The sequence below is a fragment of the Elaeis guineensis genome, chromosome 2, assembly GCF_000442705.2.
Source record: "Elaeis guineensis isolate ETL-2024a chromosome 2, EG11, whole genome shotgun sequence".
NCBI classification, from domain to species: Eukaryota; Viridiplantae; Streptophyta; class Magnoliopsida; order Arecales; family Arecaceae; genus Elaeis; species Elaeis guineensis.
Window position 1 is genome coordinate 94,603,258 of NC_025994.2, and position 16,341 is coordinate 94,619,598.

Sequence of the window (16,341 nt, forward strand, 5' to 3'; positions counted from 1 at the left end):
CTTGGTCCTCGACTCCCGGCGGGACGATGCTGCTGAGATCCAGCTCCGGGTACAGGGCTTGGACCGCATCCCGACCATCCTCGTACCCCACTCGGTACGACGCGAAGCCGGACTCTAATAGCTCCTCTCGGTACTGATCGGTGCCGCGAAAGTCGTCCACCGCCCGACTCGCCGACTCCTTCGCCGACCTTGCTTCCGCTTCCGCCCGACCGAGAGAGTCCTTTGCCGACTCCGCCTCTGCCTTCGCTATGTCGGCGTCGGCCTGGGCGATCGACAGGTCCTTCTCAGCCTTGGCGAGCTTCTCCAGACTGACCCGAAGCTGCTCGCGTTCGCCCTCGAGTTCGGCGGCGACGCCGTCCCGCTCGCGCACAGACGGTGCGCAGTCCGACCCTTGCGTTTAGCTTCTTTTCGGGCCGACTTGAGCTCGGACCCGAGACGAGAGACCTCGTCCACCAACTTCGCCTCCCGGTCGGTCGACTGCTTCAGGTGGTCGACCAGCATTGCTCGGTCGGCTTCGGCCGCCGCCGCCCTGTCCTTCCAAGCCGCCCGGACGTTCTTGAACCTTCGGTACCCGGCTTCAAGTTCGGACATGATATAGATCAGCTGCGAACACGGGCACTACGTCAGGAAAATGAAATAATGAAGACACTAAAGAAAAGGGAGGCGAAGTAAAACTTACCCCGACCATGGTCGGGTAAAACGAAGATAGCATCTCGGTCACTTGCCGAGACCTCAGCACCTCCACGTCGGCTAGGAGGAGGATCCCCTGGCACAGCCTTATGGCCAGGTTATGGTCGGCCAGCGCCGACGCTCCTTCGGGGAACTGAGCGCTGGGCGGCACAGTGCGACTCCCCGACCTTGTATCGTCAGCGGGGTCCATCGGGGCTTTCCCCCGATCGGCCACCCCAGCTAGCAGATCCGGTAAGGAGGGGATGCTCGAGTTCGACGCGGCACCCCCCGTTGCAGCCACAGATGCCGTCGAATGGTGTTCGGATTTCCGAACGGTATCCGACGCCACACCCGCCGGCGAAGCCGCCGACGTCCCTTCAGCCGCTTCCTCCGCCCGTCGCTCCTCCGGTTGCACCGTCGGAGCCGCGAGTGCTATCACCGGCTCCGACTGGTCGGTCGCCGATGCCTCGACGGTCGGCGCCGCTGTGGAGGGTTTCTTCGACGGTCGCGAAGGTCTGGCCCCTGATGCCGGCCTCTTCCTCGCCGCATACTGTCGAATTTCGGTGTCGGTCGGCCTCATCCTCGGCGGTGTCCCTGCGATACCGACAGAAATATTAATATAGGCACGAGAACGAAGGCCAAATGAAAAGACAACCGATGGATCGGGCGATACCTAGACGGGGGACCAAGCTCAAGCCAGCGTCATAGAGGGCTTGTTCGGTAACAAGCTCCCTCTGCTTCGGGACCGACATGTCCTTGAGTCGGTGGAAGTCCTCCCGATCGTCTGCCTCCACCCGACTATTCTCGTTCGCCTCGGTTCGGGGCATGCCCCAGTGAGAAGGGAAGCCCAAGGGAGAAGAAGACGAAACAAAGAAAAACTGGTTCTTCCACCCGTGGATGGACGATGGAAGGCCAATGATGAAGGAAAGACCCTTCCGGGGGTTGAAGAGCCACCACCCTCAGGCCTTAGGATGGGGTCGGAGGATAAAAAATGCCCGGAAGAGAGAGATACGAGAGTTGGTCGGCAGAAGCTGACACAACAAGGCGAAGCTGATTATTAGCCGGACAGAGTTCGGCGCCAGTTGCACCGGACAAAGTCCGTAATAATCCAACAGATTCCGGACGAACTTCGGAATCGGAAGCCGAAGACCCATGCAAAGATCTTCGACGTACAGCACCACCTGGCCCGACGGAGGGTTGTTAACCTGACCACCGACCCCGGGGGCGGAAAGTTGGAACTGCTCCGGGATACGATACTGATCCCGAAGCCGATCAACGTTCGGCCTCGAAAGCGAGGAAACCTCAACTTTCGGAGCCGATCGAGGGTCATCGGTCGGGTTTCCCGATCGATCCCCCCGAGATGAGTTTCCGGCCATCGCACCAGAACCAAGAGAAAGGCGAGAACAAAGAAGAAGGAGAAGGAAGAAAGGAGATTAAAAGGAAAACTACGGCAAAACGGGAAGGAAGCACGAACCCCGGGTGGACCCTTGCGAGAGTGGGAGAAGGGGCAGCCACTGGCGACGATGGAAGAATCACTTGGGCAGAGTCTCTGCAGCAAATCGTCAAGAATGGGGCTTCAAGCACAAGTGGTCCTATATATATAGGGCTGTTCAATGGCCAGAATGACCCCGCGCCGACCGAGATCCCCCGGATGGGCGACAAGTGGCGGCATCCGGGCCCTCCCTTCGGCCCGATGGTTCGGCGCGCCCATCCCGGGAAGGCCGCACCGCCTTCATTTAATGCGGAGGACTCTGGCCCAACAACCTCCGACACGTGGCGAAAGGGCCGCGGTTCCGAGTTAAATCGCCCACGGTGATTCGCGTTCCCAATGGGACGCCTGACAGCGCCCCACGCTCCCAGAACCGGCGCTGGGCGGCGGTTTGCGTTCCCCAAAAAGCGTCGGACACCCGATCGCCTGACATCGAATCGTCCGGCACCCGATCGCCTGACACCAAATCGTCCGGCACCCGATCGCCTGACACCAAATCGTCCGGCACCCGATCGCCCGACACCGAAACGTCCGACGTCGATGTGACACCTGATGCCGACAGGACGGGACATCTGACACCGACTGGACACCTGACACCAGCGAATCGCTCGGCATTCATGAGACGCCTGACATCGTATCAACCCGCGGTACGGTCGAAATTTGGCACACGGTGAATCCACTCCTTTTCGCCCGGCGTTGCTGCCCAAACGAAGGCATCGGCCAGCGCACCGTCTGACTCAGGAGTGGAGGGGGGCAACTGTTGGGGAATACCGACCGACCCTGCTCACGCCGGCTTATAATCGGGCATACCCGACCGACCGACCGATCGATCGATCGTCGGACGCCATTACCGACCGATTAACGGCTCTCTACCGACTGAACCAGGAGTCTGATGGCCGACTCTCGCAACATATCCGACTGACCGTCGAAGGGGCCCGAGTCTCCACCCGACGCCACACAGCTGGCCACCGACCTAGGGTCGGTTGACTCCTCCGATCGCCGTACAGCTGCCAGAGACTGTCAGCCCTGACAGCAGCATGCGGCACTGCCGCCTAAGGGCATTATCCCACCTAGGGCATTGTCAACCCTAGTGATTTGACAGCCCCACGGCGATGTGACACTTTCACGACGACTCTAACGGTCTACGGCGAGTTGACAATTTCTCAATTATCTGCGCCATTAATGACGGTGCCATACTACGCTCCACTATATATATCGGGGAAGGCTACAGTGCTACAGGGCCTTGAAAAACAACAGGCTTGCTCCCTTTCTCACTCTCTCTCGATTGAGCTCTCTGTCTTCATTTTACTGTTGCCCAGTCACCTCTCTGACTTGACCGTCGGAGGGTCTCCGTCGGAGCCGCCTCCGATCAGTGTGGACTTTCTTTTTGCAGGCGCTCGTTCCCGGCGACCAGACGACGAGGAGATTGGCCACAACAAACAGAAACGTCACATGAAGAAGACAAGGTTGAAGTTGTCGATAGTTCATGTAATGTTCAACAAGTTCGATTTAATAAACCAATTTGTGGCACATGTTTTTGAGCATGATTTTAGTGACAGAAATGAAGGGAGAAAAAATTGGACTAGTGTGAGTAATTTTTTGTGCTTGTATAAGGAAGCTAGCGGTATGAGTAATTTTTTGTGCACCACATTCGGTGGAGAAAAAATATATCATTTTATCGGATTGCATCGTCTAATATAATTAATAAGGAAACAGATATTTAATACAGTTTAATTTTTTTTTTAATTTTTTTTGATCAAAATGCTTTTCCTTATTGAATTCTATGACATCCCAGATAATGCTATGGCATTCTTTTGCTTTTCCATTGGATGCAATAGAATGTCATGGGATGCAAAAGATGTCTTGTTAGTTTTTATAATATTTCGATAATTATTTACATGATGCAACTAGATGTCATCATAATATGATATCTTGTTAGTTTTTATAATATCTCGATGATTGTTTGCAAAATGCAATAAAATGTCATAATATTATTATGATATCCGATTAGTATTTTTGACATTCTGATAATTATTTAATATTATCATGATGTTTTGTTAGTATTTATCACATCCTGATAATTATTTATAGGATGCAGCAAAATGTCATAAGATGCAACATAATGTCATAATATTATTATAATATTTTATTAATTTTTATGATATTCTGATAATTACTTACAAGATGTAACGAGATATCATAGAATATAATAAAATATTATATTATTATTATATATATCAAATTTTATGATATTTTGATAATTATTTATAGGATGTCATAATATTTTAAGATGCAACAGAGTAAAATGGAGTATAAGGAGGGAAAGAACATTTTGATTAAAAAAAAATTAAAAAAATTTAAGTGGTATTAAATGCATGCCTCTTTATTAATTGCACTATGTGGTTCAATTCGGTGAAGCGGTATATTTTTTCTTCATTGGAGATGGGGTACAAAAAATTTCTCTAGCGTTTTATGTAGCAGAAATAAGCAGAATGTTGGACACAACTAGTAATGATCCAAAATTTAGAATCGTAAAATGCTTAGATCTGGCCCATGATCTTGTAAATTTATATTAAATTCTTATCCTATCATGATGCAAAAGGCTTGATTTATTAATTAGATTCTCCCTAATAAATTGATGGAGGATGAATTGCGATATTTTTTTTTTTTACTTGTAAGAGAAAGAACTTGAAATTGAAATAGAAGTTTGAAAAATTTGAGAAATAAAATATATATGCTGCCATGTGAATGTGAACCTTAGACCTCAAACAAATATAGCGAAATTTTTACTTGAAGGGATTTTTTTTGAGAAAGTTATTTGAAGGGGTATACATAAAAAGTAATCAGATATGTAAAAGTATACATAAAAAAGATGTAGTATTTCTCCCTTGCATTTTCACACCAAGCTAGCTTATTACTAGTGTATAAATACAATCCTATCGATATCTCTATCCCCTTGAAAACTAAACTTGCTATTACATACAACTTTGAATAAATAATGGTTATTGTAATATTAATTGACTTATTTGTTTGCCCAAAAAAGATGAGCAATTTTATTTCCATTGGATTTTGAGGGTGAACTAAGCAAACAATAAACAAAAATGAAAGTTATCGTACGACTTCATAATTTAATGTTATGAATAAATTACAAAATCTTTTTTGAGATTTATATTTATTATATTTACATCTAATAATTTATAAAATTTATATTTACATCTAGTTAAATAAACGATATAGTGGGATCATTTACCTCATATCAAAGTTGAAATTATCCTTGAATGAGGAGGATATATATATTTTCTTATATCTTTAGATATCTATTATATTATTTAAAATTATTTTAGTCATTTTTATTTTTTATTTTTTCTGACATAGTAGTTAGGTCCTATTTAAGATTAATGATTAGTTTTATTTGGATTAAAATTTTAAATAAAATAAATCTGATCATAAAGTTAAATATAGATTTTTTTCAAATTATTAAATTTAAATATAATTTATCTTTAATTTTAAGAATATTTTTGTAATGTATTTTTAATCTTATATATATAATAAAGTTATTTCTTTAAGAAGATTTGAATCAAACATTAAAATATTTCTTATAATAACTGCCGCCATACGGTACCGGCCCCAATCCGAACTATAAAATCAGGAAGAAAAGTCTTCAACATCTGGACCACACGTTTATCTCTCTCCGTCACACAATCCATGATCTCATGCAAAGTATATGTACTCGGAAAGCACGGAGGCCCACTCGCCGGATATCCACACAGAAAGCAGCTCACTGGTTTTGTGGATTATCCAAAGCCACCCCTTCCCTCCCTCCCCACCACCACCACCACCACCCAACCACCCAAAGAATAAAGAAAAAGAAACCACCCCCAGAAGTATCTCCACCCCCGAAAATATCCAACTTCAATTCAAAGATGATAAACCTCTCATCAGCCCACTCCCCCGCCCCAACCTTCCTCTGTTTTGCCCCATCCTCTCCATGCCCCAAACCCCCCGCCATCTCCTTCTCCCTCCTCAAACCCTCCTACTCCCCTCCCCCCAACCTCCAATCCCTCCTCTACATCGGGCCCCGCCGCCGCCGCCGCCGCCGCCGCTGCTCCCCCTCCGCCCCCGGTGCCATCGCCGCCCTCAGCCTCGAGGGCACCCAGTCCGTCCTGGAGGCCGCCTCCGTCCTGGCCGCCATCATCCTCGTCCACGAGTCCGGCCACTTCCTCGCCGCCAGGCTCCAGGGCATCCACGTCAGCAAGTTCGCCATCGGCTTTGGCCCCGTCCTCGCCCGCTTCTTCGCCGACGGCGTCGAGTACTCCCTCCGCGCCTTCCCCCTCGGCGGCTTCGTCGGCTTCCCCGACGACGACCCCGACAGCGACATCCCCACTGACGACGCCGACCTCCTCAAGAACCGCCCCATCCTCGACCGGCTCCTCGTCATCTCCGCCGGCGTCGCCGCCAACATCGCCTTCGCCTACCTCATCGTCTTCACCCAGGTCCTCACCGTCGGCCTCCCCGTCCAGGAGACCCTCCCCGGCGTCCTCGTCCCCGATGTTCGCCCTGGCTCCGCCGCCGCCCGCGATGGCCTCCGCCCCGGCGACGTCATCCTCGCCATCGATGGTGCCCCGCCTCCTTCTGTGTCGGACCTGGTCGACATCGTTAAGATGAATCCAAAGAGGAGCGTGGCGATCAAGGTGGCGAGGGATGGAATACGATCCTTGGAGCTCAATGTCGTCCCCGACGAGAGCTCCGACGGGACCGGGCGGATCGGCGTCCAGCTGTCGCCCAATTTCAGGCTCTCCAAGCTCCGGCCGAGGAACCTCGCGGAGGCTACGACGTTCGCCGGGAAGGAATTCCTGGGGTTGACATCCACTGTCTTGGATGGATTGAAGCAGACATTCTTGAATTTCTCGCAGTCCGCGGGGAAGGTTTCGGGCCCGGTGGCCATAATTGCGGTCGGGGCCGAGGTCGCCAGGTCCAGCTCCGACGGGCTGTTTCAGTTTGCGGCTGTTATCAATCTCAATCTTGCGGTGATCAACCTTCTTCCATTGCCGGCGCTCGATGGCGGGTCCTTGGCTCTTCTGCTTGTGGAGGCTGCTAGAGGTGGGAGGAAGATTCCCCGGGAGGTGGAGCAGCGGATCATGTCGTCTGGGATTTTGCTGGTCGTTATGCTCGGGCTCTTCCTCATTGTTCGCGACACTCTGAATCTTGATTTTATCAAGGAGATGTTGTGATTAGAGCTCTGGGATGGGGACTCAGAAATCAGAAGGTCGGAGGTTATCAGACTGCGGATTTACAATGCTCGGGTAAGATGTTTCCTTCTTTTCTTGCTTTACTTTGAACTTGCAAAGTATGCCTCTCACATGTGTTGTAAATTAGCAAAAATTATTCTTGGGGAACAGAGTGAACTACTTTGTAGCAATGGGAAGAAATTTATTGATCCTGCAAAGGGAAGTCAAGTATTTCATACATGCTTTTTGGCTCAAAGTTCTTGTTGGATATCCATTTCTTATGATACCCTCTAACCTGAAAGACATAAGTTACTGGCTTGTGTATTCAATATCATCACAATTGTGCTAGCCACCTATCTGAATCAATCAGCTGATCCAAATACAGGGAAAAAGGTTGAAACCAGCATAGTCTGCATGAAGTAAGAAAAATGCAAATGCTAGATATAGTTTAAATTATATACATTTGTTAAGGTCTTATTTGGGCATATAATCATCTAGTTAGTGTCTTTGGGCAATTTATGTTGATTGTGACTCTTGTATGGTAAAATTAGGTATGAGAAAACCTAATATTGATCATAGAAACCAAAAGCATTGTCTGTTACTCTACTCCAATTTTTGAGTTGGAACGATGATTTCCTTGATATGGGACCCTTACCAAATGAGTGCGTGGAACTTTTTCAAGCTCCTTACCCATATATAGCTGTTTCTGAGGATGTCTATTTTGTTTTTTTATTTTTGATTGAAGCTGTTTCTGAGGATTTCATCTAGCTCAACTTAATATTAAGGCTCCTGACGGGCATGAGCTGATGCGAGTATGAACTGAGATATCAAGAAGAGAATGGCATAAAAAGATAAAAATTATTACGGTGCAACACTTCATGCCAAAAACAATACCAACATGGTGGGGCAATAGGTGCATTGTTTATGGAAGATGGTGAATATCTAACAAAGGGGATGCATCAGAGAGAGCATCAGCAGAAAAGCCCTTAGGACAGGCATTACAATTTGTAGAGGGCTTAAGAGATAGAGAAACAATGATAGCAGACCTTGATGATAAGCAATGGTTTGGCTGATGATGAAGAATCTTTGTGCAGGAGTCAAATTAAAAGGCCAGAAGGGTTGGTATGATTTATGGAAGCATTGAGAAAGGACCAGCAGTAGGTCTTGCTTGTGAAGCTGCTAACATGGCTAGATATACTAATTACATCAAACTGAGAGATTAAAGCAACAGCAATTTATATTGTCATGCAAACCAGAAAAAGAAATAGCAACCTTGGGGACAGCTTGGTGTAGTACTGTGAGGAAGGTGAGCATATTTCTGTACGAGGCATGAAGTTTGTTATAAGCAGGAGGCAGAAGATGCATACACTCATTAGGTGAGTGCTTGAGATAACAAAATGAATAGGTTTGGCGAGCTATAAAGGGTAAGGGCAGCTGCAACCTGGAATTATTAAGACATCAGCAGATATTAGGAGTATGCAAGCAATTCGAGAAGTGTTCATAATTGCGTTTATTATAATGTCATGCACCCCAGAAAATAGCAACCCTAGGGAGACCTTGGTATGTTATTAGAAGGGAGATGTACTTATTACTTTATTTCTCTACATGGCATGAAGTTAGTTTTAAGCAGGAGGCAAAGGATAAATCCACACATCAGGTGAGTGCTTGAGAGAACAGAATGAAATTTTTTGGTGAGATCAAAAGGGTAAGAATAGCCGTGGCCTGGAATTTTTAGCCTACCAGCAGATATAAGGAGTTTTCAACAATTTCAAAGATGTTCATATTATACCATGGTGCGATTAAAGTTTGGTTACCATATCAACATTGTACCATGTTGAGCATATGAAGCTCTTCCCCTCATTCGTGTTTGCATAAATATTTGCAATTGTTTTTCCTCTTTGTTTCAAAGAATGCAATTGTCTAAGATTGTCTTGTTTCTTACCCATTGTTTGATTTGATTGGACCACCCCTATACATATAGTCTTGCCAGAGCATGTCCATGACTTAGCAACATAAGAGTTGTTGACTGCTGGAAAATCATCATGATCCAGAAGCCATAGGATTTTTGCTTGTGGTAGAGAGAGTAAATCATATTAATGTCTTGAGTACTGGAGATGTGGGAGTTGATAGCAGCAGTTAAACTTATGGAACCTCTATATGGTTTTACACTTCCTAATCTTTGTAGATATTTCATGTGTTTGATATAGACATTGATTACATGTTTCCAGTATGATGACTCCATATGGGTTCAATTGGTCAGTTAACAGGTCTGATCTGTTCGTGCTATGATTTTCTTCAGATCTGAGTTTTCTTTTCTTCATGTCTAGTCTGCATTCTTGCTTGTAATTTTCCATCACTTGGTACAACTTGGAAAGCAATAAGCATGACATAATTACGTATAGACAAATTTTATTTTAGTCAGCTTCAGATGAAATCCTATAGTTCCCTCAAAATAAAAGTGCTTAAAAACTGGACTAGTTCATCTTAAACAAAAGAATAAATGTTGTGTCCAAAATGGATGAAGAGGCCAAAACATTTTAATGCATGTTCGACAATATCTTAGTTGCACATTGAAATTGGAGCTGGCTTTATTGTGTTAGTGATTACATCATGAGTATACTGCTATGGATGAGGTATTGTGGTTTTGCTGAACTTGACCTACCACATCATTAGCAAGCTACTGATGAATCCTTGTTTTTAGTGAATGCTAATGCTACTGAAAAGCAGTGTTTCTGAAGTAATTTCAAAATGAAACCTTTTCTTCATGTTGTTCTATGTTTTTCCTCATGCAACACCGAATGCTGACATTTTCTTACATTTGATGATTAGAATCGTATTCATTTTCTTATATTTGTTGCTTTGAATTGTATTCAGTCATTTGATTGTCCTGCAAAGTTCATTTTTTAATTTTGGAACGTGTTTGCTGATATAATTGGCATTCGATGAAAAACTAAACCTTTTCTTTCATGTGCTAACTGTTTATGTTTTGTTGGCATCATCCTAAACATTTTGTGAATCTTAAATAATGGTTAGTTTGCTGAAAAGTGCTGTCTACTTACTCAATAGCACACTTCGGGGCTGTCTGGATGCTTGAAGATTTTATCGGTTCAATAAGATCTTCCGGAGGGTTGATACATTATGTAGGAGAAGCACAGAGAAGTGAAGCAATTGAGCCTCTGATATCAAGATTTTTAAGAATAATCAAAACCATTTCAGAGGTGTTTTTATCTGATCCAGGGAAAATGACATTTTGCATTCGAACATGCCCTGATCTCTTGAGACTCCTCTCCTTTTCGCTGCATTTTCAGATGATGAATTTTATGGTGACAAATAATCCATGGATAGTCGACTCCAGCATCCAAACAGCCCCTTCAGCTAATTACAATGCACTCTGCTGTTTATGCAGAATAGCTACTTCAAATTCATGAAACTTTGACTTGAAAAGGACTAGTGAATTATGTAGTAATCATCATATATGGAGGATAAGGATTCATTCCATCAATGAGGATGTGAATTTGTGAGTAAATTAGCTTGAAGCTGTTTGGTATATGCGCTGATATCCTTTTTTTTTTTTTTGATGTTTTCCTATATAATACCAGCAGAAATTTTTACGGTTAATTCTTACTTCTTTTCACTGTTTGTTCCCCTTATCTTTCTCCTTAAAAACTGAACTTGCTGCAGGCAAAGTTGGTTGGGAACTTAAAAGTTCTGACCACAAACTTACTCTGGTTTTCTGAAAATGAGGATGGGTGTCCATTGTCCTTGTTCTGTCTTATTTGACTCTTCTTAGATCTTGATATACTTAGGCCACATATGCATCTGCATCATTTTATGTATGTTGTATTTGGTGTTGCTCTTCAAACGCACTTTTTTTTAAAAAAAAAATCTGTGTTCTGTCTCAGTTGAGTCTTCTAAGAATCATTATTTACTTCGTTTGCACAAGTTTATATGCATCAATGTAGTGTTCTGTTTTGTCAGGTCTTACTCCCCAAGCATTTTGTCATACGTCTTCATATTTATGAGCTCGCATTATCATTCGTATTTCAGATTTGGATGAGTCTCGAGTCAATTTTGTAGTTGGATTTACATAAGGCAGAGTTTACACTTTTCTAGGGAATTTAAACCTTCTCAGCCTTTGATGGTTTCTGCCCTTAATCTCTGTTTAAGAAACCGTTGTCTGAAAATAGTTATATTACTGTTGCTGACAAGGATATCTTGGATGACCTTAGGTTGCGCAGTTCCTTAGGATAGATGTTTTTGTGTAAAATTTTCACGGGCTTTACTCTAACTATAGTATGGTTGCATAAAGTATAAATTGGAACGAAGTAACCACGTCTACAATCTCTGTTGTGTATGACACAGAAAACCCAACATCAGAGGGCCTTTGTAAAATGGATTCCTTCCGAGGATTACTTTTAAATTGTATTTGATGCACTGTCAAATAATCTTAGAAGATAATATGGAAGATAAATTATTATCATTAAATTATCAGTAATATTGATTACTATGTTGGGTATACGCTGATAATGTTGCAGCAAAATCATTGAAAGTTTTGATTGATATATTTGGTATGACAATCAAATTATTCGAAATATAAAATTAAAATTTTAAAATATTTGTAAATCAAATTATTGTGTGTGTGATGCAAATAAAAGCTATAATGACCTTCGTGCAATCCAACGGCGATATGTATATGGAAGTAAACCTTACACCTTAAATACGACTAATGTTCTGGCCTAGCACTCCACCTTGGAGGTTAGCCCTATCGTTGACTATCGCCTACCGATCAAATCTAGTCACAGGTCAGTCTCGTACTTGCCATTGGCAATAAAAAGCATCTCCATGGTCTAGTCCATGAGGCCTCTAGATGAGATTGCAGATGCAGGTAAAGACGGGGGGAGAAGGGTATTGCAGGGTCCTAGATCTAGATGGAGGGTCAAGGAGGCATAGGGTGCCGACGATGGAGAGCTAGAGAGAGAGCGACATGGCATGGGAGGATTTTGGGTTCTTGCTCGAGAATCTTCTTCTTGGAGGTTTTGGAGTTTGCAAGTAGCTCATGCTTTTTTCATCATCATCGCCATCGTCATCGTTTCTATGGCCGTGGGAGGAATGGGAGGAGCCTATTGGGATGGGAGGAGGGTCCTAGACTCAGAAGAAGGGGTCAAGGAGGAGCGGAGTGCCAACGACGAAGAACTGGGGGAGCGAAGAGGCAACGGCATGGCATGGGAGGACCACAAGTTCTTGCTTGAGGATCTTCTCCTCGAAGGTCTTAGAGTTCACGAGAAATTCATGCTCCTCTTCATTGTCATCGTTGTCGTCATCGTCTCCACGACTATGAGAGGAATGGGCGGACCCCATTGTGATGGGAGAGGGGTCCTAGATCCAGAAGAAGGGGTCAAAGAGGCATGGGGTGCAGGCAATGGAGAGTTGGGGAGATAATGGAGAAGCAGCGGCGCGACATGGGAGGACTTCGGTCTTTTACTTGAGGATCTTCTCTTTGGAGATCTTGGAGTTCATGAGGAGTCTGTGCTCTTTGTTATCATTGTCATTATCTCCGCAGCCGTGGGAGGAATGGGAGTCTATTGGGATAGGAGGAGGAAGAGGCGATGGTGGGGCTAGCCTCCGTCGGTGGCACTATCGTAATCGGAGAGATAATTTTGTATGATTTTTTTAAAAGATAATTTTATTTAATTTTTTTTTTACAATATTATCAAAATAGTGATAATCTAAATAGCCATCTTTCTCCAAAACTATTTAGATTGCCTTCTGAAAGGCAATATAGATTATCAAGATGATCTGAATTATCATTCAAAAAATATATCAAATATAATAATTTAATAAATTTATTTTAAATTATTAATAATTTAGATAGATTATCAGCTTCCAAGGGAGAGAGGAAGAAGCTGCTTTAGAAGTGTGATTCATTCTAAAATAAATGATAACGGAGGTTTTATGTCAATAGACGAAGCAAGTTATAATGTATGCAGCATGCCACGTACAAGTATCTGTTATTATCGTAAACGCCTAATAGCCTATGTTCAAGGTACACCCACACCGTGTGCACATTCCATTGGCCCGCGGGTCTGTGTGATACCTACGTGTCACCATGAGAGTGCTGCCCCCTGGTGCATGAAGTGCCCGTTGCCAATTATGTTGCTGCATTCCTTCACTGTTCGATTGATAAGGTTTGAATTATACGTAATTCAATGATTCGTGGCCAGGTTTTAATTAGTAACTCGGATACATCACTCAAATAGTCCACTCTTTGCTCGCTGTTGGGATTAGTGCCGTGAAGGGTGCCCATTTAATTGAGCAAGGTGATTGATGACTTTTCCGAGTTTACCGTAACATAATATTACGTTGCTCTTAAATGCACTAAATAGGGCCCCGCTACTTAAATTGCTTCAAGCTAGAGACATAAATGTAGGCCTTGGAGGCATGTACGGTGCTTCAAGCATTGTACGCAAGGGGACCGCGTTCTTACCACATAATTAAATATAATTTGGGCGGATAACCATCTAGCAGAGATTTGGTGCCACCATTGCATGGCTGGGGATAAACAGATCTGAACCGCTATGCTACAGGGTTCACTACCATCTCATGGACAATTTTTATGAAAACTTTTGGTCTGCTTCTCTTTCAATGATGATTCTTGAACCATTTTCACATCCACGTCACATCGAGATACTGTACCCAAAAAAAAAAAAACAAAACCTAATCCGATTTAATTTGAATTTAGGACAGCTATTAGAAACCTTAGGTCACTCACGTCATTAGCTACATGCAAAATTTTTTCCTTTCATTTTGACAAACAATAGGGGGATTTGTTTACATATTTTCCTAAAAATATCTTAATATTAAAATAAGTCTTTTACTTTCTGATAACTAATTTGCTGATCCCAATCAACTTGTCTTAAATAAATAGCAATGTTAGAATTACTGTTTGCTCTCTATTATATTCAAATTGGAAATCTAGCATCCATAGCTAAACATACAGGAAAATGAGAAACTATTTAGATGCTCGTTTTTTTGAAATAATTACTTTGAGGACTAAATTCTTTTTCTTTTTTTTTTTTTTTGTACATTAGAAGAGATAGTACTAACCAAGTTAGAGAAAACTTAAGGAATCAAAAATATCCATTTAAACTTGTATTGAAGATATGGAGGTGTTTCTTCCAGATATTTCCAATGTTCTACTTTTCTAGGAACCCTATAGATTCATTCATAATGGAAAATTTTCTCTCAATCTCTTTCATAAATATAGTATAGTCAGCAAATAATTTATCACTATTGAAGGGAATATTCAAGAAATATCTCATGCTTTGACCATGAGGCTTTTCTTTTCACTTTTTTTTTTCGCTGTAAGCTACTGGATATATTATTAATTAGTTTGGAGTTATCACAAAGTGAATGATTTGCTAGCACTATTGAAATTTTTAATCGAATATTAAGCATAAAGATGAGAAAACTCCTATAGATTCCCGTATCATTCATGACAATCAAGTCTTGTTGCAGGCTCCCAGCAATTTGGATCAGAGAAAGATTTTTTTTTTTTTTTTTTTGTGGTGCCAAGAGGATCTGAGCAAGTTTCATAAACTTAAAAAGTATTATTCATTAAATTTTTGTTTCTCAGTTGAAAAGAAAGAAGAGGGACAAACAAGAAAGAAAAGAAGGGGCGGATGACGATGTGAGGAATGGAAAAGAGGGCAAAAAAGGCGTTGAAATCTTGGTCGGGCATTGAGTGGACGCAATCACGGACAGCCTCTGGCGTCAACAAACCCATCACTTCTCCCTCAGTCCCTCCAGCTGGAGCCGTTTGTTTTTGTTTTCTTTTTTTTCTCCGGTTACATTTAAAGCTGGAGCCGTCTTTGACGGGACTTCTCGCTCCGGCGACCAAAGCTTCCGCAGGAACTGGATAATCCCACCATTCTCCTCCGCGTTGCCAGGACAACTGACCCGTCCGGTCCAATGTGAAAGTCAGTCGGATCCGGACCGGCTCATTCAACAACCGGACCGATTTATTTAATGCTTGGGCCTTGGTGCCGTGTGGACCATCGAGTCTGCTCGTTTTGGAGTCTATTTCCGTTGGGTTTGGTCTACTCAACCGGCTTGGAACGTGGGTCACGGTAGGTTGGGATGTGGACGGGTCCGTTCCATTTGAAAAGAATTTATTCCTGCTGATCTGGACACATCTTTATGTCTCTGACCATGGGTTCAGTAGCCATACGGTCCTATGCAGCTCTGAGGATGCTTCATTCCGATATGTATGTACTCACACACACACGCACGCACACAGTGGAGTGAAACATTCTTATGAATTTTTCTACGCTCGATAGAAAAAAATGCACGTTGATTGATCGATTGTATGAACAATGTGGACTAAATATCATGCATGTTTTGACGCAAATTCGATCAAAATAGGTGCTTATAATCAGATCTCGATATTTTGCTGGATAATAAATAAAAATCAAAAGTTATAAAATGGATTGGATCTTATTTTTTTTTTCATTTAAAAAAATTATAAATAATTTTTTTAATTTATAAAAAAAATAAAAAATAAAATTTATAAAAAAAATAAATTTGTCCTTTAAATTTTTAAGATTAACTTAAATACACTAGTTTGCGTTATAACGGTAAAAATATTTATATTAAAAAAAAAATTAAAGCAATATACATATGTTTTGTGCATATTAATTGGTTATCTGAGTTGGACGTGATGGGTTGGTCCATCGTATGAACGATAGAACTGGTCTAATTAAAATTTTTATTTAAATAAAAAGTTAAAAATTTTTATTATCCATCTAAATATATAAAAAATTCTGACATGGGATAATTAATTAGACGCAAAAATCCAAATCAGCTCACATCATGAGGTGTATTATGATCATGAGGTGTATTATGCGTCTGTCATGACTCAATGGGTACAAGAGTCAAGGACCGGGGTCGACGTGATAG

At 42.8% G+C, this 16,341-nt stretch overlaps 1 protein-coding gene across 3 annotated transcripts; it reads left to right on the top strand.

The window, feature by feature from the left end:
• Nucleotides 1-5,856: 5,856 nt before the first annotated feature.
• Nucleotides 5,857-11,159, top strand: LOC105051067 (probable membrane metalloprotease ARASP2, chloroplastic). Of its 3 annotated transcripts, none has more exons than XM_073252257.1 (2): nucleotides 5,857-7,461; nucleotides 11,068-11,159. In XM_073252257.1, the coding sequence occupies exon 1, from the start codon at nucleotides 5,872-5,874 to the stop codon at nucleotides 7,387-7,389; it is 1,518 nt and encodes a 505-aa protein (XP_073108358.1). In that variant the 5' UTR covers nucleotides 5,857-5,871; the 3' UTR covers nucleotides 7,390-7,461; nucleotides 11,068-11,159. The 3 variants fall into 3 exon arrangements, with proteins under 3 accessions (XP_073108358.1, XP_029123012.2, XP_073108357.1); XM_029267179.2 differs by lacking the exon at nucleotides 11,068-11,159 and adding an exon at nucleotides 10,420-10,912; XM_073252256.1 differs by lacking the exon at nucleotides 11,068-11,159 and adding an exon at nucleotides 10,453-10,912.
• Nucleotides 11,160-16,341: the final 5,182 nt, after the last annotated feature.